At 49.5% G+C, this 24,662-nt stretch overlaps 5 protein-coding genes, 1 long non-coding RNA gene and 2 pseudogenes across 8 annotated transcripts; 4 read left to right on the forward strand and 4 right to left on the reverse strand.

Annotated features, from left to right (window-relative positions):
• The first annotated feature begins 30 nt into the window (after positions 1 to 30).
• LOC9642391 (chaperone protein DnaJ) lies at positions 31 to 672 on the forward strand. The gene is made up of 4 exons (XM_002973566.2): positions 31 to 194; positions 247 to 322; positions 379 to 475; positions 526 to 672. Exons 1-4 carry the CDS (start codon positions 66 to 68, stop codon positions 602 to 604), a joined length of 381 nt encoding a protein of 126 aa, XP_002973612.2. The 5' UTR covers positions 31 to 65; the 3' UTR covers positions 605 to 672.
• A 12-nt stretch (positions 673 to 684) lies between these two features.
• On the forward strand, positions 685 to 2,144 carry LOC112347547 (small glutamine-rich tetratricopeptide repeat-containing protein alpha-like). Of its 2 annotated transcripts, none has more exons than XM_024678599.1 (5): positions 685 to 1,153; positions 1,204 to 1,266; positions 1,312 to 1,455; positions 1,509 to 1,684; positions 1,748 to 2,144. In XM_024678599.1, the coding sequence occupies exons 1-5, from the start codon at positions 713 to 715 to the stop codon at positions 1,824 to 1,826; spliced, it is 903 nt and encodes a 300-aa protein (XP_024534367.1). In that variant the 5' UTR covers positions 685 to 712; the 3' UTR covers positions 1,827 to 2,144. The 2 variants fall into 2 exon arrangements, with proteins under 2 accessions (XP_024534367.1, XP_024534368.1); XM_024678600.1 differs by having other exon boundaries at positions 1,756 to 2,144.
• A 317-nt stretch (positions 2,145 to 2,461) lies between these two features.
• On the reverse strand, positions 2,462 to 4,701 carry LOC9642392 (annotated as a pseudogene).
• Positions 4,702 to 6,856: 2,155 nt separating this feature from the next.
• LOC9642823 (potassium transporter 10) lies at positions 6,857 to 10,319 on the reverse strand. The gene is made up of 9 exons (XM_024678593.1): positions 9,812 to 10,319; positions 9,512 to 9,743; positions 9,196 to 9,441; positions 9,078 to 9,128; positions 8,762 to 9,022; positions 8,649 to 8,701; positions 8,440 to 8,554; positions 8,116 to 8,370; positions 6,857 to 8,049 (listed from the first exon to the last, which is right to left on the reverse strand). The coding sequence occupies exons 1-9, from the start codon at positions 9,950 to 9,952 to the stop codon at positions 6,998 to 7,000; spliced, it is 2,406 nt and encodes an 801-aa protein (XP_024534361.1). The 5' UTR covers positions 9,953 to 10,319; the 3' UTR covers positions 6,857 to 6,997.
• Positions 10,320 to 10,931: 612 nt separating this feature from the next.
• Positions 10,932 to 13,025, forward strand: LOC9642824. 2 transcript variants are annotated; one of them, XR_002992807.1, is made up of 9 exons: positions 10,932 to 11,169; positions 11,230 to 11,365; positions 11,425 to 11,505; positions 11,565 to 11,629; positions 11,683 to 11,824; positions 11,892 to 12,293; positions 12,340 to 12,437; positions 12,494 to 12,716; positions 12,791 to 13,025. It is a non-coding gene; the product is annotated as an uncharacterized LOC9642824 (long non-coding RNA). The 2 variants fall into 2 exon arrangements; XR_002992806.1 differs by having other exon boundaries at positions 10,932 to 11,365.
• Positions 12,900 to 13,734, reverse strand: LOC9642393 (jacalin-related lectin 3). Its single transcript, XM_024678606.1, has 3 exons — positions 13,614 to 13,734; positions 13,324 to 13,533; positions 12,900 to 13,268 (listed from the first exon to the last, which is right to left on the reverse strand). Exons 1-3 carry the CDS (start codon positions 13,650 to 13,652, stop codon positions 12,954 to 12,956), a joined length of 564 nt encoding a protein of 187 aa, XP_024534374.1. The 5' UTR covers positions 13,653 to 13,734; the 3' UTR covers positions 12,900 to 12,953.
• A 1,976-nt stretch (positions 13,735 to 15,710) lies between these two features.
• Positions 15,711 to 17,107, forward strand: LOC9642825 (annotated as a pseudogene).
• A 4,742-nt stretch (positions 17,108 to 21,849) lies between these two features.
• On the reverse strand, positions 21,850 to 23,165 carry LOC112347552. Its single transcript, XM_024678608.1, has 2 exons — positions 22,964 to 23,165; positions 21,850 to 22,275 (listed from the first exon to the last, which is right to left on the reverse strand). Exons 1-2 carry the CDS (start codon positions 23,047 to 23,049, stop codon positions 22,011 to 22,013), a joined length of 351 nt encoding a protein of 116 aa, XP_024534376.1. The 5' UTR covers positions 23,050 to 23,165; the 3' UTR covers positions 21,850 to 22,010.
• Between the last annotated feature and the right edge of the window lie 1,497 nt (positions 23,166 to 24,662).

The following is a 24,662-nucleotide window of genomic DNA, read 5'->3' on the forward strand; positions in this document are numbered from 1 at the left end:
CCAGTATATAGCATTTAAGTAGAAGCCCTTGACGTTTATTTGGCCTTTAGAGTGAGAGCGCTGCTATGGCGTCGTCCTCTCTAGTCGTGCACTGCAATCCCAGCTTCTGGGCTCGCTCCAAAACTTGTTCCAAGCCCGCGATTCCACAGGCGTGCTTGAAACAACGGCACCAGCATTCTCTTATCGTCACCAAGGCAAGTATTTCCTCTAATTCCCATAGCTAAGTACCGCATTCTTGGTTTCCAGGCAAGTAGCAGCGCTCCTCCTTCGCCATCTTCGTCTGGAAGCAAGAGCATCATCTGTCCAGAGTGTACTGGAAATGGTGAGCTTTTTTTTGTTTCTCATGGATTGTTCTTCAAATTCTATTCTTTTTCACAGGGGCGAAGTCTTGCACCTCATGCAAAGGCGATGGCGTCAACTTGGAGGATCATTTTGGAGGACGTTTCAAAACCGGAGAGATGTGCTGGCTGTGCAGGTACTGCTAAAACTTGTTCTTCCGATTGAGAAACCGAGAAAACTTTCCAGGGGGAAGAGGCAGATCTTGTGTGGAAACTGCAATGGTGCTGGCTTTGTTGGAGGCTTTCTGAGCACCGTAGACGACTGAGAGATCTAGAAACGGGTGAGACGATGCAAACCAACTTTCTGGATTAAAAGAGATCTTAGTTCGTGTCACTCGCTAACGCTTTGCTAGAGCTCACTCTCAAAAGATATCATGATAACTCTCGATGCTCGCAACTTTCTTCCACCGCTGGGCAAGAATCTGCAAATCCAGCACCAGCAGCCACAGCACAAGCTCAAGCCGACGACGACGAGAAGAAAATTGGCCATTTTGTCGACGATTGGAGTGCCAGCCACTTTGCTTTTCGGCTTGACGAGTGTGGCTCGGTGCGAGCAAGTGAGGCTGGAAGACGTTGACAATCCAAAGTTGCGGGAGGCGATTCGAGCAGCTGTAAGTGGTGACTTTGATTATGCCGAGGCCCTCTTCTCGGAGCTTCTATCCGAGGATGATACAAATGCTAGCGTGTGGTCCAACCGTGGAAACGTGAGAGTGTCACTCAAGAAGTACCAGCAAGCGCTAGAAGATTACACGAAAGCAGTAATTCTTGCGCCTGGAGCACCAGTTCCGCTGCTCAATCGAGCCATTGCGAACGAGGTAAATAAGTTCTTCTAGACTTTCACTCAAACTCTATCTTTTGTACTCAGGCGCTAGGAAACTATGGCGATGCCATTGCTGACTGTGAGGCAGCCATTAAAATCGATCCTCGGGTATTTCTTGTTGTTTTTGTTCTTCGCTTAGGAAGAAATTTACAGGAGTACGCAGCGTGGTATAATCTGGGAAACGTGGATGTTCGTGTCAAAAACTATGCTGCTGCTGCAAGTGCTTACGAGAGAGCTGCCACTTTAGCTCCTGGAATCGCAGGATACCGATTCAAGCAAGCACTAGTTCTCTTCCAGGTAAGTAAGACTCCCGCATCTTTAGTTTTCTTTTGCTTTGATGGAGCATTCAGCTAGATCAAGTCCAAGCAGCAAAGAAATTGCTGCAAGGCCTCGTGAGGAAGTATCCCAACTATGCCGAAGCTCATGCAGCATTAGCAGCTCTTCTCTGGAAAGAAGGCAACCGAAGCCAAGCAGAAGACCAGTTCAATCAAGCCGGCGTGCAAAATCCAAATTTTAGCGATGCAAGGTCTGGAAACATGGATTTAGTTCTGTGAAAAGCTGCTTTGATGGATTTCCTGTGTTGTATAAGGTGGATAGGCTCGAGCTTGGAATGGCCTCCTGCCGTGGTTGACGCAATGGACAAGTTCCTGGAGATCAATATCAAGTAAGTGGAAGAACGCAAGAGTCTATTAGTTCGCAAGTTTGTGGGGAGAGGCGAATGGAAACATGGAAGTCTATCCGCGCTCATGCTCTAGTTTTCCTCGTGTATGCCTTCATCGTCAGCAGAGCAAGGAAGAGCAACTTGGAGCGGAGGTGGAGCTTGTGGAGTCGATGGAGTCGATGAAGTTGATGGCGATGAAGGGCAATAATCAGCAGGAGGGCTCGCTTGCTCATTACTTTCGGAATTGTACATGGGAGAGACTGTGTAGGATCTGTGATAAATCATTGATCACGTATAAGAAACCAAAGCTTCTACACAATTTTTATTTTGTGATTTACCTGAGCTACCACCACCACCTCCACCACCTCCGTGATGACCTCCATCGTCACCGATGGCCTGCTATTGTAACTGTTATAAGAAGCAAACTTAGCAATGCTAGAAGCAAAAAACATTTCATTGCTAAGATTGCTAAGATTTAATCAATTAAACTTGATTCTTGAGATTGAATAACCTTTCAAAGTTTATATATATCAGGAATTCACCTATTTTCATTTCTATATGGCACTAAAATTATTACTAATTTCTCATTTTGTCATGATACATTCTATCTATATTTGAGAAATAAAATTACCTCAAAGAATATTTGCAAGATAAATTATCCATACAATGGTAAGAGAGCATAAGCTGTTTCTTGTTTGGAAAGAAGGAAACAATCTATCTTACATAATACTATATAACACCACAAAGGCAAGAGTGTGTAGAGAAAAAAGAGATATAAAGAAGACTCCGCCGCTGTCACTCCCCCCTTGCAAATTCGCTGCCAAGAACCAAGAACCATTCGTGTGTTCTATACACTTTCTTCCAGCAGCTCCCACTTTTGTTCCTTGTTTTTGATTTTCAGTCGCTCGCATTGCTGCTGCTCTTCGCTGTGATCCAGTTTTCGCTGGTAGATCGTAGTAAAGCAAAGCACAGTTGTTCTGGAATTCCCCTCTTCAGCCATCGTAACCAAAGCTTCCCTTCTTTCTATCTCTACTGTTGTTATTGCTCTCCCCCCAAGCTCGGTCTCTTTGCTCGCGAGTGGCCACTGCTTTGGCGTGTCTGGTAGCAGCATGCGTCGGGCTGTCCCTGTGACCACCTTCCAAATCGTCGGAAGAATTCCCCCCACCACCATTTGCAGCACGGAAGCGAGGATCCTTGGACCGCAACTCTGGCGTTCCCTGAGCCGATGGTAGTGACGATCTAGCCCCTCTATCCCTGAGCCGTCTCTCTTCCGTCCCACTCGACTTCTTCTCTCGCTCACGCCTGTCCCTGGACGGCGTCGAGGGAGCGAACCTGCTGTTGTTTGCTGGATAAAGACCCGGATCGTAAGTTTGGGACGCTAGATAGTTTAGAGCCGTCACCACGTCCCCTATGAGCGGCCGCGTATTTGCCTGCTCTTGGAGACACATCGCTGCTACTGCGAGAGCCTGATACAAGCCTCTCATTGGATAGTGGCCTTGAAGGAGTGGATCGGCCATAGAAGGAAACTTTCGTCGATCTTTGAAGAGGGGTCTAGCCTGCGCGTAAAGTACGTGTATGAAAGAAGGAAAACAAAAAGGAGTACAAAAACTTACCCATGCAACAAGATTGTGCTCTCCGGCCGGCCTAGCATTGTCGATAGCTTTCCGTCCAGTGATGAGCTCCAAAAGAACGACTCCGAAACTGTACACGTCCGACTTGAGGGTCAACTGTCCCGTCATGGCATACTCAGGTGCACAGTAGCCATAAGTTCCCATCACACGGGTTGAAACGTGTGTTTTGTCCCCAACTGGACCCAGCTTTGCAAGACCGAAATCTGAGAGCTTGGGATGATGCCCCTCGCCGAGTAAGATGTTTGATGACTTGAAATCCCGATAGATAACTGGCGGATTTGCTTTGTCATGCAGGTACTCCAGTCCCCTGGCAGCTCCCGCAGCTATTTTCATCCTTGTGTTCCAGCCCAACGGTTCCTTGTCAGCCGGCACGTCTGCACGAAAGCTCACTCAGTTTCGTATGTAGGAAACAACTAAATTAATAGACAAACCGTGTAGATGATCTTCCAGGCTCCCAAGCTGCATAAACTCGTAGACGAGAAGCCTTTGATCGCCATCAGCACAATAGCCGATCAAATTGACGAGATTTGGATGGTGAAGCAAGCTGAGCATCAGAACTTCCACCAAGAATTCTCTGTTTCCTTGAAGTCCGTTTCTATCCAGCTGCTTCACTGCCACAACCTGCAGTGTTGGAAGGAGGAAAACTTGTTAGAACAAAACCAAACAAGAAAGAAAAAACTGGTTTTGCAAGAGAGCAAGAACACCGAACCTGGCCACTGTCCAAGCGCCCTTTGTAGACACGGCCAAAGCCTCCTTCGCCGAGCATACACTCCGGTCGAAAATTCTTGGTTGCCGAGGCAAGCTCGCGGAACGTAAATGTTTGCGCAGCAATCTTGGACTCGTCGCCGCGACTCCCTTCCTTTTTTGCATCGAAGAAGCCTTTGGATTTGAGCTTATCTGCATCGACAGCCCATCAGTTCCCGCCAGCAAGCAATGTACATTGCCTAATTCACACCCGCATTTCACAGCGCAATGGGATCAAGGGCAAGAACAAACCCAGATCGCCCGCATTCTCCGAGCTACACTCACCGGATGCGGTCTTATTGAAGGATCCGGCGCTGTCCTCCCTCCTCAGCCCTTTCCTCCCTGATGCCTGCTTCTTGGAGGAGCCGAAGCACGCGAAGCAGCCCATAGCTGAGGAACTAGGGCGAAATTTCAGTCGATCCTAGAGCTTACATCCGTCCCTGAGCTCCGCCCGCCTCCTCCGCCTCCCCCGCCACGCTTCCGCCTCCTCTGCCAGTTCCATCTCGCATCAAAACCCTAGATAATGCACGACCGCGTTCACATGCTCCCCGCGCGGTGACGCACTATCCCCACGGTCGCATATTCCACGGGCAAGGCCAGGGTATATTCCACAGTCATGCATGTGTGCCATGCCATGCCAATGCCATGCCAATGCCATGGGGCCGTTACAGCAATGATTTTATGGTGGCGCGCATGAGTAGCGCGTGTTTTTAGCCTAGGTATATTCCTTATCGCCCCCGCTAGTATCGTAGCGTAGTTGTTTACGCGCGCTACTACTACAGCGTACTATACTCCTCCCCCGGTTTTAAATCTCTCGGATTCCAAAAGGATTCCAATCCCCGTACGCCCTGGGCCAGTTTTAGAAATGTACCTCTACCGTACAATATATAGCGGCACGAGTGAGAGGTCACTTTGACACGACGCGATTCTCCACGTTTTGGTGTGACACCACCAAACTATAACCTGACCACTAGCTAGCAGTAACTAGTTTCTTACATTTTCTTTTCTACCTCGAGTCGAGGTGGATACTAAGTAGAGAGTCACTAGACGTAAATGTATGGGAAGGTTTCTTATAAAAATGAAATGTATCTAGCTCTACTCTTATCCATCAGTTTCATTGGTAGTCAAAATGGAACCATAACTGATATATGAGATAAATAAATAATAATATTCTATTCCGATACTCTGGCACGTGTCAGCCTAGTCAGCAGTGGCGTTGCGGCGAGCCAAGTGGCGTGTTGTGGTTGGATGCCCGCTGCTCTTGCATGCTGTAGTGGAGCAGCTGGGCGGTACCGTAGGCCGGCGGCGTGGCGGCGCGGGAGGTGGCGCCGCTGGCAAGCCGCGCGGCGTGCTGTTGCTGCATGGAATAGATGAGGTTGGAGAGCTGCGCGGACCGTGGGAGATGATCGGCGGTACCGCCGGCGGTACCAATGTCAGTCATCCATGCCGTGACAGCGTCCTGGTCCGTGGAGTCGGCTCGATCCAGCGTCAGTCCATATGGGAGGTGGTGGAACTGGCCAAAGAAGTTGTGATTGTTGGCGGCGCTGGCGGCGGCGCTAGCGGATCTAATTCCGCCAGGCCGAGCTCCCGTACCCTCGGAAGAAGCCGGGGACGCTAGCGGCGAGGTGGACAGGCCGGAATTGGTGGTGGTGGTGGTGGTGGCGGTGGTGGCGGCGCCCTGGAGGAGCGGCGGCATGGAGGAGCTGGACATGTAGTGGTGGCGGGGCGAGGCGGTGGTGGAGCAATCCCCCGCGCGGGGATCCATCTGCTGCTGCTGGAGCATCAGGTGGCTGGGGGAGAGGAGGTACCTTCCAGCCGCCGCGAGATTCATTTGCTGGTGGTGGTGGTGGTGGTGGTGGTGGCCGCCGCTGCTGATCGAGTGTGTCGTGTTTGTCAGCGATGTTGTGGTGGTTCTTCCGGATCCTCCCGACTGTGGCAGCGAAATCTGGCTCAATGCGACCTTCTGCCCAAGAAACATACAAGAGAAACCACGATTAATCTCATTCCCATATCTCGATCAAGAAATCTTCTACTCGCGCTCTCTTTTGCTCGCTCGACTCGATTGGTGATCAAATGCTAGCGAATGGAAGGAGATGGAAAGAAAGACCAACCTGGTGCTGCTGGGAGTGAGAGCTCTGATCTTGCTGGGGGCGATAAGTAGTTCCATCCGTCTCCACGATCCATCCCGCCTCGCCGGCAAGCGCGCGGAGAACATCGTTGATGTCCGCTCGCGGCGGGAGATTGTAGCCGCCGTGCTTGCGCAGGCCAGTGAAGATCCGCGTCGTGATCGCGCGCCTGTGCCTCTCGCGGATCTTGGTCTTCTCCTTCTCCGCAGCACTGAGCTTCCCCATTAAAGAAGAAGTCGAAGAAGAAGAAGCAATCCACACTCGAGCGGCGGCGGCGCTCGCTCCGCGCGCTCTTGGATCGATTAAAGAGCGCTGGCTCTTCTCTGCCACACTTTAAATCACACTCTCATTCTCACTCTCTCGAGAACTGGAGTGTGGATTTGGAAGAGTGGCAATGAAAATGATGGAGGAGAGGAAGAAGAGAGAGAGGCGCTGGGCGAGCAAAGCTTTCTTTGGCAGTGCTGCAGGAGTGAGCTCTACATCACTCACGCATAGGGTTCTCCCCTCACACGTTTGGACATAGAGGCCGCGCCCAATACCATGCCGCCAACCGGGAAGAACGTTTTATTCCCACTAATCTAACCCCCACTTTACCACTAACGACCGCTGCTAATCTAATCATTGTTCTTCGCGATCTTCTTTCTCAATCAATAGTAACGAAGCTATGGATGCCTCGATCACACATTGTAGACCATGCCGACGTGAAGGAGGCTCTCGTGAGGGATGTGGTAGATCACCGAGTTGTCCCGGCAGATCCTGCGAAGGAATCCATAGCAGTAATTGATCGTCGCTCTCCTCAGCAGCCCCGATCCCTCGTTGCACCGGATGAGCGTGTTGCCGAGGATGTGGACGATGCCTTGCTCCTTGGCGCTGTGCAAGAACTTGAGCTCGTCCTGTCGTCGATCATCTCTGTCGTCGCCATCGCTGCTGTAGCTCGTCAGCTGCGTCGACGAGTTCACCGACGTGAGAGAGTTGCTCATGAACCCCGCCACCGTGTTCCTCGTCTCCTGGTGATCGTGTTCTTGCTGTTCTTGCTGGGACTGAGAGCTCGACGCCGCGTACACCACCTGGCTTAACTCCGAGTTTCCATCGTCCTGTCCATCCACGCTCTCGAGCAGCGACTCGTACTTCACGAACGCTGCCAGCGTCTGGATCAAGAGATCGTCGAAATGGTCGTCTCGCTTGTGGAGATCCTTGTATCCGTATCTCACAGCGCAGCGGAACATCCGGTAGTTCTTGGGGCCGATCCTTCGCACCAGAAACCTCTCCTCCTTTGGCACCGTGCTCACCGGCAAGTACTTGACGCAGACGAACACCAGGATGGAGTGGATCGCTGGGAAGTGCGTCAAAAAGTGGGAGAAGATCGATGGAACTCCATGAGCTAGCTCGGTGTAGAAGAGGCCGATGCCGGGCAGCCGGACGAGTCCCAAGCTCGGTCCCAGGCCGAGGATCCATCCAACCGAGACTTTGTTGCGTTTCTCGGTCTCGTAGCGCTGCGTGGAGCCGTAGTGCCATGTATACATGACGAGCAAGAGGACCGCTCCTATCGCCAGGGGAACCCAGCCACCATTTGGAACTTTGAAGAGCACGGCCGAGATGTAGACGAGCTCCACGGTGCCAAACACGGCGAGGAAGAGCAGCACCAGGAAAATATTTGTTTGCCAGATGACCACCATGAGCAAAGCCATGAGCAAAGTCGTGACTAGCATAACTCCGATCACGGCAACACCTGTGACAAGCAAGTTGGAAGTAAGTTTTGCTCTTCCTGAAAAGGAAAAAAAGTGTTTTTGAGTACCGTATGCGTTGCCGATTTGCGTTGTTTTGCGGAAGCCAGCAGTGATGAGCAAGCACAGCGCCATGAGTATCCAGTTCACCTCGGGCACGTAAATCTGGCCCATGAAACGCTGAGAAGTGTGGACGATCTTTACTCGAGGGAAGCAGCCGAGTGCTACTGCCTGCTTGACTATAGAGAAAGTTGCCGAGATTGTTGCCTGGCTCGCGATGATCGCTGCTGCGGTGGCGATCACAAACATTGGCCAGTACAGAGGTCCTGTGAAACAAGGTAAAAGAGAAGTTTTGTTCACATATTTGTTCACGAGCTTTGAGAAAACCGTAGTACCTGGGACAGAGCTATAGAAGGCATCGGCCACTCGATCTGGATGATGCATCAAGAACGCAGCCTGCCCCATGTAAGCTGCGAGGAGGCAAGGAAAAACCAGAAATGTAAACGCCAGCTGTTGCAAAAGTTTCTCATAAGAAATCTCTGTATACCAATTCATCTATCTTTTCTCTTTCTGGTTTTTTCTTTCGCTCGAGGAAACTCGTTACCTGAATGGAAAGAGCGGAAAAATGGCCGAGGTCTGCAAACAATGCCTCTGCGCCTGCAATGTGAATTCCTTGCATGAGCTACAGCGTAAAAACGAAAGAGGAACATCGTTTACCAGTGATGGAGAGCATAATTCCTCCAAGAGCGACCCATCCATTCACTTCACTCCTGTGGAAGTAGCGAATGAAAGTGAGCGGCGAGAGCGCCCGGAAGATGGATGGATCGTGCCTGAAAATGTTGTAGAGCCCGATCAAACCAATGGAGAGGAACCAGAGAAAGATGATGGGAGCAAAAATGAAAGCCACTTTGCCGGTTCCAAATCGTTGCATACAAAACAGGATCACCAGAATCAGCAGGGACAGCACCAGCACAGCTTCTGCAGAAAGAAACAAATGCTGCGTAAACTTTTGTGAGCGCTGCTTCTTTGGTACCTTCCGGAAGAGAATGATGCGCCGCTTGAATGCCTTTGACAGACGAAAGTACTGCAAAGGTCGCGTATTGTCAGAAGAAAACGAGCGAGAAGAGCGAAGAAAAAGTGTGTGTCGCTACCTGAGATTGCCGGGGAAAGGATACCATCGCCGATAACCATGCTCGTTCCCAAAAGAACCAGGACGAGCAAGATCTTCTGGAGATGGGAGTTGTTCTCCAAGAGTGTTCTCACCTTGAAAGCCAGAGAGTTTGGAGCTACTGGCCGGCGGCTATACGTCGTGAGTTTCAAGTCGGTGTGATGCTGGTTTTGGATGGTGTTTGCTTTGACGTGCCTGCAGATGAGCGAGTAGAGAGCAAAAGTTCCACCTGCGGACAAGGATTCATGAGCTCCCGATCGAGACGAGAAGGAAACAACGAGCGAGAAAAAAGAACCAACCTTCGCCATAGTCGCTCGACTGAAGCGCGATGAACACGTATTTGATGAGAGGGATGAGAGTGATGGTGTAGATGATGAGCGAGAGCGTTCCAAGGATATCGTCGGTGTTCTCCACGGTGCTAGTGTCCTGGAAGATGCTCGAGAAGACGTAGAGAGGCGAGGTTCCAAGATCTCCATACACCACTCCCAAGCTCAAGAAGGCCAGCCACAAAGTGGTGGCCGTGGACAATCCCTGGAGCAAGAAACAAAGAAGCCCAATTGGATTCACGAGACAAGCGGGATGGAGGATTCATCACAAACCTTGTCGGATCGCCACATACTGGCGACGCGCCCGGCCTCCTCCCCGAGTGGCTGATCCAAAGTTTGGTCCAACTTCCACATTCTTCCCTTTCCCTGTTCTTGGGCTTCCTCCTCCTCATCGGTCTCGACCACCGCATCCATTTCTGCCAAATCTAATCGATGATCAAGCGACTTGGGCTCCCGATTCTCCGTCTCCGCCTCGATCGGTGCCACGATTCGGGGGTGTTGGCGTCATCGCCCACTGTCGCTCATCCTTCTCCCGTCCGGCGGAGCACTGTGATTGTGGCTGGCGGCCTCCCAACGCCGCCACATCTCCTCCATCTCTACGGCCTTGATGAGCTCCGTCCAAGAAGCTCCTGTCTTTACCCAGAGCACGGAACTATCGGGAGCTCTCCTCTCCTTCCCTATCTCTTGCCCCCTCGCAGAATAGAAGAGGGAAGAACTTGTCAACGTTTTGCGCCGTGGGCACCACCAGATCCGATCCGCGTCACCATTGTTGGAAGCTTGACGCCAAGATTTGTGGAGCAATCGCGGAGACCGAGCGAGCGAGCGAGCACGATCGACACTACATTGGTTAGAAAAACCCCATCTTGGCTGCCTGTGCTCCTGTTCTAGCCATAGAAACAGGAGCCCACGCAAAAGATATGGGACCAGTACTCGATAGTTACTCTGGTAATTAGGGCATTGTCACAGGCCTTGTTTAGGGCTCACGGTATATCCTCTGTTGTTTAGGGCTCACGGTTGTTAACGCATTTTAGCTGGTTATAGAAGCTGCTGGATTTGTTCTTCCCGAGGCTTTTCACCAGGTATGTTCTAGAAAACTCTCAAGATCTTTAGATCTTTGTTTTATACTTATCTAGCTTGTTTCGTACCACAGGGAAGACACCCATTGTCTAGATCACTGATCTTTATCACGTACTTTGGAGGCATACATGACGTGATTCTTGTGTCCTCTGTGAAAGAGAGGATCGTTTCTATGTTACACTTTATATTTGTAAACTCCTAATGTATTTGATATTGATCATCTCAAATGCATCTGCCCGGGAATTATATTTCTATAACAGGTCGCACCCTAATGCTAGAGTTTAAACCAATGAGCGGGAAAAGAAGTGCCCTAGCCCTAGAGGAGAAGAGCAATGGCGCTGCTGCTGCTGCTGGCGCTCCTGCCGATCGCGATGATTCTCGTCGATGCCGCGGACAACAATCCGGTATTCAATCCGTGCCGCCAGTTGCTGCCGGTCGGGGGCAAGGATTCGATCAGCATTGCGGTAGGGTACACTGGCGCGCCCTCGGTTTGGTACAACAACTCGGATCCGTCGCTCAATCAGCTCTCGCCTTGCGACAACGCGCTCGTTGCTGTGAGTGTTGTCTGAGAACTCGTGTTGATCGAGCTTTCTTTGGTTTGCTGTGTTGGGCAGAAAATGCCGGCGAATTCCCGGGTTGCCGTGTTCAGGCCTCTGCTGGATCAAATCTCGATGCTGCGGACGAACAATGCGAGCTATCTGGATCTCCACACTGCCGTAATCTATCAAACTCCCACGATCGAAGAGCACAGTAAAAGATCTTTTTCTTTTACTTTGACTTTCTTATCAGGTTTTGTTTGTTTGTTCCAGTTTCCTGGGAATGCTACTGTGGTTGCGTATGCTGGGAACCCCACAATTGTCTCGACTCCAAAATACTTCCTCATTCCTTACGTAAGTTCATGAGGAAGAGTTTTAGCCGAAATTGGAGTCACGGTTTGTTTTGTGAGCAGGGGAGAATACCGATCTACACGCTCGTGATTGAGCTCAAGAAAGGAGTGCTCAAGAATTTGCTTTGGTAAGAATCACCTTTGTTTAGACTCTTGTGTGTGTTTACGTTTCTTTCTTCAGGAAGGACGATAAGTGTGCATCCTGCGGTGGAAAGACGAGCGCTTCGTGCTTCCAAGGCGCCTGTTCGACGTCAGAGTCGACTTGTCTGGATCCATCGTCGACTATTGCGTCGGTAAAAGGCGCTGATCCGTGCCGATTTGCCGTAAGTTTTGTGTCTTTTCCTCCGAGACAGAGAAGAAGCATCCTTACTCCTTTTCTGGCTCTTACAGATAAATGTCGCGTTCTCTGGGACCGACAAAAACAACGTGGTGATGGACTCGTGGTACCAGGTGAAGTCCATGGAGCAGTACTCCATCACATCGCTCTTTGGACAGGCCGGCAATGCGCTATCCCAAGTTGGTCTGTCCATCATAGATGACCAACTTGGTGGGTGACATAATCGACCAACCAACCAAGTTCCTGGGTTTATGGGGGGGATGGGGGGCTGCTCATGCTGTTTGCCGCATTCCGGCTACTCGATGCGCTCCTCGTTCGTAAGAGGAGCACGTTTTCGGGTAATCCTAATTCGGAGCTGGTTTCCAGAAAAAAATTGTGTTTTTTCAGCGCCTCTCACTTGGAATTCATTGCAACTTCTTCCATGTTGCTGCGCTCTATATTTCATCTAGTGCATGGTACGCTTGAGAGTTCTTTTCAGCGGAATGACGTGATGCCATATAGGTGATCGATCAGTTCCTCATTGCCTGCTCGCCCGCCGAACGTTTTGCCTCTGGTGGCGCCAATCTCGTGTACCTTTATGACTGCAGCGACAATTTCAGGTACGTTTACCGATCAGAGTTTATCACCTTTCGATTTTAAGAAACCAGGAGGGCAGCCATTGCAGATTGGTTTCCGGACAAGATCGAGAAAGCTGGCCAACTTCGGCACCGTCACCACCGCAGTGGGTCGTCAGGATGCTCTTACAGAAGTGGAGATTCTAACAGGAAGGTAGTGACGTTACATTAGCAGGAGTCCAGTTACCCTGCGCTCGTAGGTGGATCTGCGAAGCTCGAAGCTGGCCACGGGCTCGCGAATGGGATGATCTCTACTAGATCGCGGTATGAACCGATATGTTTTCATGAAAGCTACGTGTTTTTTTTTTTTTAACGAGGAGGACATGGGTTTGTGGCAGGGATCTGTAGGTGCTAACTCAGCTCACAGAGCAAGTTGGAGATGGAGAGGCTCGTGCTGTATATCGAGTCGCTACGGCACAGGGAACTATGTTTCGAGGAGCACAGGGCCAAAGGACAAGTCATACGTATAAATTCTCGGACATGATCAAGGATCAAACAAGCTTAAGCCACATTGAGCTCTAGTGTGGATGACGAATTAAAGCTGGATCCAGGATAGCAGGGTCGCTCCAGATACATTCCGATGCCTCTGAAGTACTGAGTTTGTGTAGCAAAGCCCCAGAAGCCCACGAATTTGCCGACTGGAGTGACGAAAAACTGTCCTGTTGTGATTCCATATGGCCCATAGCTCTTCTGGTGCCCAGTGTATTTGTCGCTGGAGATGAAGGTGAGCTGATTTATCCCATCTCTCGTGAACTTGCTTGGTCCTCCGAATCCTCTCATTTGGGTTATCTCTTCATTTGGATAGTCCAGACATATCTGCGAAGAACAAGAAGGAAGAACCAGGTGATCTCGTGGACAAGTTGGAGCTCACCTGTGTCGGTGCCTTGTGTGTGGTAGTGCCATGAGCTGGTGCCCAGATATACTGACCATCTCCATAGTCATACATCACTTGGAGACCATCAAACACTTCACCATGCCAGAGTCTCATGCACACAATCCCTTTGGACTCGCCGTCGCTAAACTCGATGCCTTCTGTGCCACCCCATCGGCCATAGCGGCGGGCACTGGATCCATCCAGAAGCTGGAGAGCCAAAGAGCAGTATATATAATGTCAGCTGCGACCAAAGCAGATGTGATGATGTGAAGTGTAGAACACTTAACGCAGAGGGCGAACACGAAAAAGAACACTGGAGTCCACATATCCCCTATCGATCGATCTCAGCTGGATGACTGGAAGCAAGGGCTTGAAATATGTTCTTATTTGCAAGCAGCAAGGTGAAGGACGTCGATGTGTAAAGCTTCTTGATTAAAAAGTTAAAAAGTTGTCTTGTTTTTTTCCACCGCATTCTTCTCGTGGAAGGGAAAATGCTGGTCCCCGATGTCGAACCCTCAACCGCTCCTGAGTCCTTGCCATGACAAGACTTACCTGCTGCTTGTTCACTTCTGGATGACAAGAATTTCTCTTTTCTTTAGTCCTTGGGTGCTCATTGATATGCTCCAGATTAAAAGATTTGTTAGCTGAAATTTTTCCTCTGTACTATTTCTAAGGTCCCACTGAGATAACTCGGGCTCTTGGACTCCGGTGTCATGGAGATTGTGGCCTTGGCCGCCTCTACAACATTTGACTTTGAAATCAACAGGTACACGATGTCCATTCTTGGAGCTGATTCATGCTCTTCATGGCAAGCCACCGTGTACAAGAGATACATTGGGAATGGGTTTGAGGGCGTGGTTTCATCCCAGTCTCCAGGAGGAGGATAGCTAGAGCATGAGCTATCTGGCCTCTCTGCTGCTGGACAACGGCGTCATGACTAGAGATTGCCTTTTGGAGTCCTTTACCTCACACACACCTCAAGAGGTGGACGACCATCACCTTCCAAGGTTGTGGACATCATTGAGAAGAATTACATCCACTTTCCAAAGCACGATCAGTGGTTCACCAGCGGGGTGAAGCAAAGGTTTGCAGATAAGGTGAGGTACCATGTAATAGTATGTAACATTATAGCCATACACCTGGACTTCATATATATAGCCGTCACAAAGAATGTTCCTCGTCTTGCAGGCAATTCCAGTCAAGTCATGCAATCTCAACAAGACTTTGGGAAAGTGCCCTGACAAGGCCGAGGAGCTGGCCATCCATTCCATGAAGATTGTTGCGGATCCAGGCATGCACTACAACATCGTCTCGGATGGCCATGTCTTCTCTGATCTCGTCGGCTCTGACGATGCTGCTGTGGATTCTTATGGAGGGATGTTTTGGGAGATGGCACACAATTTGTATCCCGGCTTGGTCAGTTTCTTTAGCCTGGACGAGTTTCTGCTGGACAACCACAGCGAGAACAGCATTGCCAACCTTTTATCCAACACGGCAGTGGAGCATTCAGTTGCGACTGAGCTCACGGCCAATGCAGAGAATGCCAGGCGAACGCTCATTGTTTGGATGTGACGAGTCAACCGTCACCAAGGTAGGAAGACCCCGAGCACGTAATCTGTATCGTGGCTTCTCCAGGTTCACCCTCGAGGACTTGCACGACACAAGAGCTGCAAGGACCTTCCGTCAAAGTCGAAGTTGTGCAGCCAAGTTGGCTTCCTCATGATCCTCTGGAACTGGAACGGTTCATACTCGGCCCATGGTGGAGTGGCTCTTCCCGTTGCAGCTGCGCATCTCCATCCACCCGCATCCAAACAGTGGCACAACGCAGTTGTCGAGCTCGAGGATGGCAAGTTCATGCTGCTCCATTCCAAGATCATCAGAGAGTTTGGGAGAACACCTCGATTGAGCCAGCAGCTGCTTCTCAAGCGTGACGGCTATCTTGTGAGGTATCCGGACCACAGACCCAGCCACTACAGGCAAGTCAGCGCCTGCTAGGCCGCAGCTATTGGCATTTTTAATTCAATTGCCAATGTATAAGCTTGCGTAGTCCCAATCTCCAATACAAGTCGTCGTTATCTTTCCTAGAGTTGGCATTTTACATCCATCTTAGTTGAAACATAGCAGTGTAGGAAATTGTTCTAGGGTTTTTGAAGAGGGATCGCGCTCGAGAGCGTGGTTTGTTGCAACTCCAGTGCTCGTAGTACGTGCGAACGAGCAGTGCATTAAACAGCAAAAATGCGATGCACAGCACCCACACCGCATTGTCTTCGGGTAAATCTTGTCTTCACAAATCTCTCATGCTACATTCTTGTTTTTCTTTGTCTAGATATGGACTTGGGAATGGAACGAAGGTCTTCGGAGCTACCTACACCCGCTCATCTTTGCTGCGCGCTAAGACGTTGGCAGTGTTTAAGCTGGATACTGGTTCATGGTAAGCTCGATAAAACTTAAGCTTTTTTCGAGAAAGTTCTAATGCCTTCTAGCTTTTCATGAATGATTCCATGATAGTGGAGGTCGCCAAGGCTTTTCCAGTCTCTCATTGCCGCAGCCGGTGATGTTTACCTGTGGAAGCTCGCTTGTCGAGCATTTGGTGACCGTGTTGCAAAGTGGACAGTAAGTTCCATCTGAAAAAATGTGAGGAAAACTCGATTCTCAAACTTTATTATGCAGATGTTTTGCCAGCTCGTCAACTGGTCCAGATATCTCCTCCATGAAGTTCTTCCTATCGGATACGCAAAGGAGGCGTGTTCCATGCTCAAAACCCTTACATTTGCCTCCAACTTTCAGGTGTGGCATTCTTGGAGCGACTTTCGTTTTGGACAGGATCATGTACGGAAATGGTTATTTGTGCTGCTGAGGTTTTCCTGTTTAATTTCCTCTGGGGGGATGGTGACTTCTGTTTAATTTCCCTGGCACTGGTATTTCACCCAGGGCTTTCCAGCGATGGCATTCACGCACTTGCCGCTAACATGTTGGTAGTCGCGGCAGTGGTTTCTTGCGGGTCTTGTAGCTTGGATATTGTTCACGTATAGTCTGCTCGGGCACAAAGAATTCAGGTATCCGTTAGCATATGTATGAAGAGCAACTTAACTTTTCTAGTCATTCAGGTTCGTCTTGCCAGCACTTCCTCTGGCGATGCTCTTTGCTGGGAACAGCCTTGCCTCCATTGAGTCCGGAAGTAAGCAAATTGTCAAAGCAAAATCCGGTGGACGATGAAGTTTACAGCCATTCTCATCGGACTGCTTGTCTCCAACGTGCCAGCTGCGCTTTACACTTCGCTCGTCCACCAGGTGAAAGAAGCTGCTTGTTTGTAGACTAACGAACACTACTTTTGCCCAAACAGCGCGGCTGAATGGAGTACCTTGGCAATGAAGCGGCAGACCAAAGGGTGGAAAGCATTACGTTTCTGACGCAATGCCATGCTACTCCATTCTACACGTCACTGCACAAGGATTTGCCAATGAGATTCTTAGCGATGGTGGCAAAGACGAGGCCTCACGGTTCATGGAGGATCCACCCACGGGAGCTTGCCCAGTCACATCGTCATTTTTTAATCCTTGGAGGACAAACTCCGGCCATTTCTGGAAGCACGCTCCTACAAGTTGGCAAGCTTCTCTACTCCCGCGAACGAGTACAGATCCTGGACTGGCGCGCACTTGCGCAAGTGGGCACCGCCAACTTCCTCAAACTCCAGTTTGCTAGCCCTAGTCTAATGGCGTCTCAAAGTCGATCAGAGGCATACTCGGCATGGAAGGTTGTGCTGGGAGAGACGAACACTTAATCTATGATCAAATGGAAGTTTATAATTATAAACATGTTTATAAATCATAAATGCAAGATTAATAACAATGGTTAAATGGTAGAATATCTTAGAATATTTAAATATATTTTAAATATATTCACTACCTAAGCATAGCTCAATTTGTTCGGTCAGCGGTAAATGTTAAAGTTAAATTTAAATATTTAAGATTAAAGCTAACATTTAAAAACCACATTTCACTAGGTCTCCTTGAAAGTTTACAGCAGAGATGGAGGATGAGCCGCTTGAGAGCAAGGTGAATAAGGCGCGAGTGGCGAGGGCTCGTGAAGTAGATTTCACACAGTTGTGGAATCAAGGCTCCAAGGTTTTTCTTCCGTTCCCGGGGTTGGAGGGTTCGTGCCGGATCAAGAGGCCTCCTCTCGAGTTCGAATTTTGCAGCACGGGGGAGTACATCGGTTTTAGGAATGCTGTGGAACCTCTATTCAAGAATAGCAGGGGGGGCGTTTTCATATTGACAGGTACCAAGGGAGGGGGGAAAAGCAGCATATTGAGGGCCTTCGCTTGGGAGCTTATTAAACTTTACGATATGTCGAACAAGCGGCCACGACCTGGATGTCCTATCACCAGAATAGTGTGTATTTGGTACTTGAATGTGGATCATCCCGTTGCTGAACAGATCCGTGACGTGCTGCTCTTCACGTTCTGCAACGAGAAAGGCGCGGAGGAGGCCATAGCCTCCATAGAAACACCGGAAGATGCTAAGGCATTTCTGGAAAGGCGGAGGCGGCTCGGCGAAAGGATCGTCCTGTTGACTGATGGGGAAGAGCGTCATGATCCGAGGACCGGAAGTGATGCAGAGAAGCGCAGGGCAGCCAGGAAATGGACAGACGAACTTTGGGGGCAAGCACGCGTTGTGGTGAAGGCCCTTTCACCCAACAGTGAAGTATTGAAACAATCTCGGTTTCAAGGTAGTCCCACAGTATATAATATCAGCAAGATGTTCACGAAGGTAATGTGGTGACTTCAGATTGGAGTTTGCTAACTATCTTCGTCAAACAGGCAGAGCGTGATGCGTACCTGTCGGGAACTGTTCTTGGCAAGTTTCTTGAGAACTATCCTGAGCACTGGGGTGATGTCGAGGACCTTGCTGCATGCCACCCGTTGTCACTTTCCATTCTTGTTAACCACTGCAACAGCCTGACAGGTTACGCCGCAGGTGCTGACGAAGAGTACGATGGATTTCGCGAGATATATGATCTCTGCGTGCAACCACAACAGCATCCCGAGCTTGCCGCTGATCCTTCTGCCACCACTGATCCTTTTGCCGCTGATTCTTCTGCTGCTGTTCCTCCTGATCCCAATCAGCTAATTGAGGAGTACTGCCATGTAAGTGCACCGTATGAATTATTGTAACTAGGACCTTAACGTTCTGTCCTGCAGAAGTTAGACTGGAAGATGCTTGTGCGGCGCTACAAACAGGATCCGGAATTTCAAGATTTAAAGAATTCGATACGCAGGAACATGGCGAATTTGGACCCGCTGTTACCACTGGCTGTTCTTTTCCCGGCGTTTACGGTGGCGACGGAGTTCTGCACCCCTTTTATCGCAAGGATCCATACGGAGGAGGTTAACAGGCACTTGACGTCTACAGATCCTATCGGAACAAAGTCTTGACGGCTTACGCACGTCAAAGGCTGGCAGATGTGAGGCGTATGAACTGGGCTGAGCTCGGCTGGCTGATTGAAAATTTTATCAGTGAAGTGATTTGTAAGAAAGGCATGAAGCTAGGGGACTTCAAGGTTCCGAGAGAATTCACCAGGGAACCTTTTGAGGGAGCAGAGCCGAAGCAGGTGCAGACTAAGGGCTTTCGGGACGGTCAGGGAGTTGTACTACTTCCGGATAGTTATTTCTTCAAGTACACCGATTTCGTGGTGGTGTTCAAGTCTGGCGTCGTCCATATAATTCTCTGGGCAGATAACCATGAACGCTGAGGACCATCGAAAGACAGAACAGAAATTTGTGAAGAAGTCATACGTTCGAATCTGGCTACCGGACTTGAGCGAGGACGAAGGTCGGGTGCATTATTCCTTCTTCAGCCCGACGAAGGTTGATTTGAACCCCCTGGACAAAGAGGTGGATGCTATGGAGCATCGGCTGCATGTTTCGACTTTCTTGGAGTCCTTCGCTGATGGTATCACGGAAGAAGATTGCAAGTTGCTAGAGGAGCTGGAAGAGAAGAGAAGAGAGGCCATGGAGAAGAGAAAGCAGTCCAAGAAGGAAAGGCGGTCTAAAATGGACCCTGCCGTGCTGAAGTGAGTCAATGAATGCAAGAAGGCATTCCTGCAGGCGAAGGCGCAGAAGCATCAGATCTAAAGAGAGAATCGTGAAGTCAATATTGGACGCAGGGGTTATGGAGGACTGTGGCGGTCCGGAGGCAGTGTGCTGCATGTGCCATACTTGAGGGGCCGTTCTCACAGCTACGCTCACGGCGCAGGCCAGGACCAAAATGTGATAGCGAAGAGAAGCCGAAGAGGAAGAAGCTGATGCGGAAAGCATCTTCAAGTAGCAATGAACAGAAGCAGAAGTGGAAGAAGGTAAGTAGTGACGAAGAAGTGTAGTAGCGATGAACATGGACGCCCTCTGTAGTTCAGCAGATGATGTCACTACAATTGAAACTGGCAGAGTAGAATAAATAGAGAAGTAGCAAGCAATCCAGCTCTGCTGGATTAGATAAGAAAATTGTTGGTTGGTGATATAATTCTATTTGTAGGGAAGAAGAAAAAGAAGAAGCGCTTCACCACTCCTAGCCAATGGTTTTTGGGTTAATGATTCTGTTTTGCAGCTGTCTCTTGCAATTTTCTATAAAGATTAAAATTCATTTTTTTGATGTTCCCTTCAAACGAAAGTATGAAACTTGACCATGGCCGAAAATTAATTTTAGCAGCAGTGTTTGTCTTTAGGATTTACATATTGTTGCAAAAAATGCAATCTTTATAGGAAATTGGCACTTTCTATGAATAGCATGTCTTAATCCATTGGTTTCAAAGAGATCCTAGATAGGACTCTTTTGCTTTGTGTATAAGATTTCAGCTTTGCTTATGTTTGGTAAAGAATCTAGGGTTTCTACAACATTGTGAAGATCTGCTGCTGCTGCAAAACAAAAGCTCAACTCTTTTAGAGGCTGCTCATCGTGACAACAGACCTTGGTGCATGCACACTTCCCTAGCACACTTTCCCAAACTTGCAAAACTTTTTTGTGCTCCAACCAGTTCTCTTTAATTTGACATTCCTTGGAGTAATAGCTCACAAGGGTTGTTGTACAAAAGTTGCTTCATGAGCCCTATTTCTAGTTAGGAGCATTACAATGTAGGCAATCTTTATGTTTAGCTTGTGAGGGGACATTCCAGTTATCAAGTTTAAAAACTCCAAGGATCTTTTCATCTGTTTCTGTTTCTATGCTTATTGTGCAGACTTCCACCCCAGAGAGATGCATGTTTTGTGATAGACTTGGGTTGTTTGGCTCTCTATATTTTCCAAACAATTGTTCTCTAGTGGTGGACGTTAGTGGCAGTCTGACAAATGTCTTTGTTGACGTTTGTAGGAGGTGTAGGGAGCCTAGTCTCACAAGCCAATTTGACTTTCTTTTGGGTTCACTTGCATGAGCAACAAGAATTTCAGGAGTTTCTATATTGGTGAAGAATTGACTCTTTTTAACAATTTGAGTGTGACAGGCCCTGGGTCATTTTGTATTAACTTAAATTGCTCAGAAAGCAAATTTGATGCTTGATAGGTCACAAGCAATTTAGAGACAAGGCTTCCCAGGGAGAAGTTTGCCACTGTTGAGAGGCACTTAGAAGAGGTGGACCTTGACATGCAAGACTACAAGGAGCTGGTGCAGGCAAGAAGAAGTCAGCTAGTAAACAAAACTAGTTTATATGAAAATTATTTATATTTATGTTTTTTGTTTTTACAGAAACAGACTTCTTAATTAATCTAAAAAACATTTTAGATTTAGTTTAAGTTAAAAGTTTCTTATCTGTACTTTTTTTTTACAAGAAACTCAACTTCTTATTAAGCAAGGTAGAGAATAATTTGTGACTTCCTCTATGTGAAGCTAGTCAAACATGGGGAGACCATAAAAGGCTGCGGGTATCCCCCAGCACTACACAAAGATTCTGACTTTCTATTTCATTCACTACTTTTGATATCAATCCATGGACCAGATCGCATTCTTGTATATCCAGAGAGAGAGAGTGGTGAGATTGCCTTCGTCTCACAATCTGCGTCCAGCCAAGCGAAGTGTTCTCTTCCATGGTTGCGAGTGACAAGACAAGGCACAGGATTTAGAGGCGCCCAAGGACACCATGTCCATGCTTGGAACTGACTCGTGCTCTTCATGGCAAGCCACCGTCTACGAGAGATACATGAGAGATATATTGGGAATCATGAGTTATTTGGCGTGTCTCCTGCTGGACAATCGTCATGACCAGGGATTGCCTTCTGCAGAGCCACGACTACTTGTCTCGGTACTCTGACCACCGCCGGCGCTTTGTAGTGTCTCCTCGCCACCTTGTGCTTCCGCAAGCACCGCCTAGAGAACCTTGCCTCCCTTGCTTGCGCAAAGCATGGACACCACCCCATCACTGGAAGATCGTGGCACTTCACCTTACCTCGTCTCCCTGTGCACTCCTTGGCCACAAACACCTAGGTTCCCGTCGAGCAACTCTGCCCGGCCTCGTCAAACGTAAAGTCGAACGCAGTGCTGCCCTCACTAGCTCGCCATCGGAGCCACTCTATTGGTGACAATGCTTGCTTGCTTGTCATCTTATCACAAGATTCAGTGACAAAACTTTCAGCTGAAAAAGGAGGCCACTCCCTCCCAGGCAGGTCTAGTTACATACGTACGCTATAGCGTGGCGACGATCTAGAAGGCACCAACACCATGCTCCACTCGGACTACGAGCTCCTGCGCAAGAGACACACCAAAGTGTGAGACACACGACTTGAGTAGAATCTCCCTCCCAGCTTCCTTGTTCTTAGCGTCGCGAAGCAGCTGTGACTGCAAGCGCAAGCATGAGTGAAACACGAGCTTGCTGTTGGCATAACGATGCACGGCGTCCATGATCACCTCGGCGTCCGGGAGAACTGACTGGATCCCCTCCTTGTAGTATAAGAATCCATAGGCAGACCGGATGATCTGCCTGTCCTCGACGCTCAACTCGCGGCTGCGTCGCAGAGACTCCTCGACTTCACGGACATTGATCTCGCTGGCGTCTTGCTGCGGCTGTGGAAGAATCTTGGTCTCAAGAGTACACTTGACGCATTGGCAGTCGAAGGCGCTCTCCTCGTTGCCGAGATGTCTGAGGCACGAGACTCGGCTGCGAAGTGGGCCGTCACCGTAGCTCGAGAGCAGCTCCTCGCCGGGCTTGAGATCGCGAGCCGCGCGGCAGAAGAGCGTGAATCCCACAACCCGGAGGGTGATCGTCGGCACGCAGCAATGGTTGATCAGTGTGAGGAGCGGCCAGAGCACGTTGCGCGGGGACAAGCTTGGATGGCCTCGCTCTGTGTAGGCGCGCACCACGGCTTCCACCCGGCTCTCCAGCTCCGGATCCATGGCAGTGGAGAGATCGCCCATGTAGTCCTCCATGTCTCCGGAAGGGACGAGCAACCTGTTTGGAGGAGGAGCCGAGCTCCTGCTCGCTCCATCCAGGTAGTGGAGGAGCTCGGCCACCCTGGAAAGGTCGCTGGCCTTGTTGAGGATGTCCTGCTTGAGCGAGAGATCGTTGAAATAGTCCTCCATCGCCAGCGGCCTGGTGGCAAAAATGAGATCGCCCGCTTTCAAGGCTTTGGTAGCGAACAGTCCCCGGCCATGAAGCTCGGATGCTTGGCACTGGAAATCCCCGAAGAAATCCGCCATCTGTGGCACACCGGCAGTGGAGAGAAGCATGTTGTAGCCTGGGCATGGAATCGGCCACAGCGTGATCCTGCCCAAGCTCCCATCTTGGGTCATGAATGCACCGCTGGAGAAGTACGCAAGGAGAGGCCGATCGTAGTTACCGGTGATCGCCTGTGTCTTGAGCTCCTCCGCAACGCCGAGGAGCTCGATCATGTCGCTGCTGGAGCTCTGCGTGATCTCCACTCCCGCGCTCAGAGTCGAGGAAGCAAGCTCGTACTCCCCCAGCCCGAGCAAGGATTTTGCTTTCCCGATGATCGCTGGAACGCTCCAGGGATCCATGGCGAGGATCGCGAGCGCAGCTTGCAACGCCTCGCAGTACTTCCCCTCTCGGATCAGCGCATCTGCAAGAAAGTCCTCGCAAGCAATGGCGAGCGAAACAGAAAGAAGCCCATGAACTTCCACGGAGGCTTGCAAAGATCTTCACTAACCGATGGACATCTCTTGCCGGGATCAAGAAATGCGCCTTATCGCCCTCCCGCTCGAGCTGGGCTCGCTCCTCTGTCCGTACCGAGCGGCCCATATACGCGTACGAAAATGACCATATAACCGTTTGCCCTAAACACGTGTGCTTTTTCACGATTCCGGTAAGCTTTTCTTTTTGCCACTAGTGGTTTTCTTTATTTCATTTGGAAAGTGACCAGAACCCGCTAGATAAGAAATATTTTAAAATATGAATGATATAATTAGATTACTTTACGATGAAGTTTAATCGTTTGAAGTAAGCCCTAAACCCAAACAATCTACTAACAGTGCAACCGGTGGCAATCCTGCAGAAGCCACAAGATCCACAGTAATATCCGAGCTGCTGCAAGAGTTGGGATCAGGATATGAAAATGGGTTTTCACTGTCATTGCTGCAACGCACTGGAAGTATACCCTCGTCTGTGATCTTGAACAAGTGCCTGTCGACAGGCAGGGTTCCAAGAGCCCGGATAGTTTCCACCATTCTACCCAGACGAGTGCCGGATGACGGTCTCGCCTTCATTACATACGGCCAGCCTCCTCTTATTATTCCAAGCCTATCGAAGTCTTGGCCTCGCATGGCCACCATAAACATGTTGTTGTTCGTGTGATTGGCGAAATCACGCAGGTTCTCCTCAGTAACCAGTGAAGCGGCTGCAACCAGAAGCCTTCCATGCTTATCAAGAACAAAAATCGGCTGCAAATGGAATAACAAAAGCCTTTTTAAGAAGGAGAAAGAAATGACAAATATGAAAGAAAAAGGAAAACAAGGAAGAGATTTTCCCACCTTTCCCTGTCGAAGGTCACGAAGAACATCCGGCTTGGGTGTGAGGCCTTCGTTCCGCGAGTGTGCTTTGCAGATCCCGGACACCCTCTTGGCTGGCAGCGTGATGGGTGCGTGTTTGATCAGCCAGCTACACTCCATCCTAGGAAAGTTAAGGGCTGGCAAAACTCGATTATAAAGGGTCGTGATTGTGTGCGTACGGATCGCCAAAAAGGTACGGACGGAGAGAAAATAAGATAGAGATAAATGTACGCTAGGACTAAACCCTAGTACACTATGTATTCCATGTGTATATTGTATAAGAGACGGTCTCATATACGTGCCCGATACAAGAAAACACGCTGGCTCAAAGCGATTTTGGGCCACGATCGAGCG

This window comes from Selaginella moellendorffii, unplaced genomic scaffold, assembly GCF_000143415.4.
Source record: "Selaginella moellendorffii unplaced genomic scaffold, v1.0 SELMOscaffold_22, whole genome shotgun sequence".
Lineage (NCBI taxonomy): Eukaryota > Viridiplantae > Streptophyta > Lycopodiopsida > Selaginellales > Selaginellaceae > Selaginella > Selaginella moellendorffii.

Excerpts from the sequence above, each read along its gene's own strand:
- LOC112347547 (XM_024678599.1), top strand. The coding sequence starts at position 713 with ATGATAACTCTCGATGCTCGCAACTTTCTTCCACCGCTGGGCAAGAAT. Across the intron at positions 1,456-1,508 it reads AAGCACTAGTTCTCTTCCAG|CTAGATCAAGTCCAAGCAGC; the intron begins GTAAGTAAGACT and ends TGGAGCATTCAG. Across the intron at positions 1,685-1,747 it reads CCAAATTTTAGCGATGCAAG|GTGGATAGGCTCGAGCTTGG; the intron begins GTCTGGAAACAT and ends GTGTTGTATAAG.
- LOC112347552 (XM_024678608.1), bottom strand. The coding sequence starts at position 23,049 with ATGCCCAGGCTACAACATGCTTCTCTCCACTGCCGGTGTGCCACAGAT. Across the intron at positions 22,276-22,963 it reads TTTCCAGTGCCAAGCATCCG|GTCTGCCTATGGATTCTTAT; the intron begins AGCTTCATGGCC and ends GCAGATCATCCG.
- LOC9642823 (XM_024678593.1), bottom strand. The coding sequence starts at position 9,952 with ATGGATGCGGTGGTCGAGACCGATGAGGAGGAGGAAGCCCAAGAACAG. Across the intron at positions 9,023-9,077 it reads GCATCATTCTCTTCCGGAAG|AAGCTGTGCTGGTGCTGTCC; the intron begins GTACCAAAGAAG and ends TTCTTTCTGCAG. Across the intron at positions 8,555-8,648 it reads TTTCCGCTCTTTCCATTCAG|CTGGCGTTTACATTTCTGGT; the intron begins GTAACGAGTTTC and ends CTTTTGCAACAG.
- LOC9642393 (XM_024678606.1), bottom strand. The coding sequence starts at position 13,652 with ATGTGGACTCCAGTGTTCTTTTTCGTGTTCGCCCTCTGC. Across the intron at positions 13,534-13,613 it reads TTTTCGTGTTCGCCCTCTGC|CTTCTGGATGGATCCAGTGC; the intron begins GTTAAGTGTTCT and ends TTGGCTCTCCAG. Across the intron at positions 13,269-13,323 it reads CACACAAGGCACCGACACAG|ATATGTCTGGACTATCCAAA; the intron begins GTGAGCTCCAAC and ends TGTTCTTCGCAG.
- LOC9642391 (XM_002973566.2), top strand. The coding sequence starts at position 66 with ATGGCGTCGTCCTCTCTAGTCGTGCACTGCAATCCCAGCTTCTGGGCT. Across the intron at positions 195-246 it reads ATTCTCTTATCGTCACCAAG|GCAAGTAGCAGCGCTCCTCC; the intron begins GCAAGTATTTCC and ends CTTGGTTTCCAG. Across the intron at positions 476-525 it reads GAGATGTGCTGGCTGTGCAG|GGGGAAGAGGCAGATCTTGT; the intron begins GTACTGCTAAAA and ends AAAACTTTCCAG.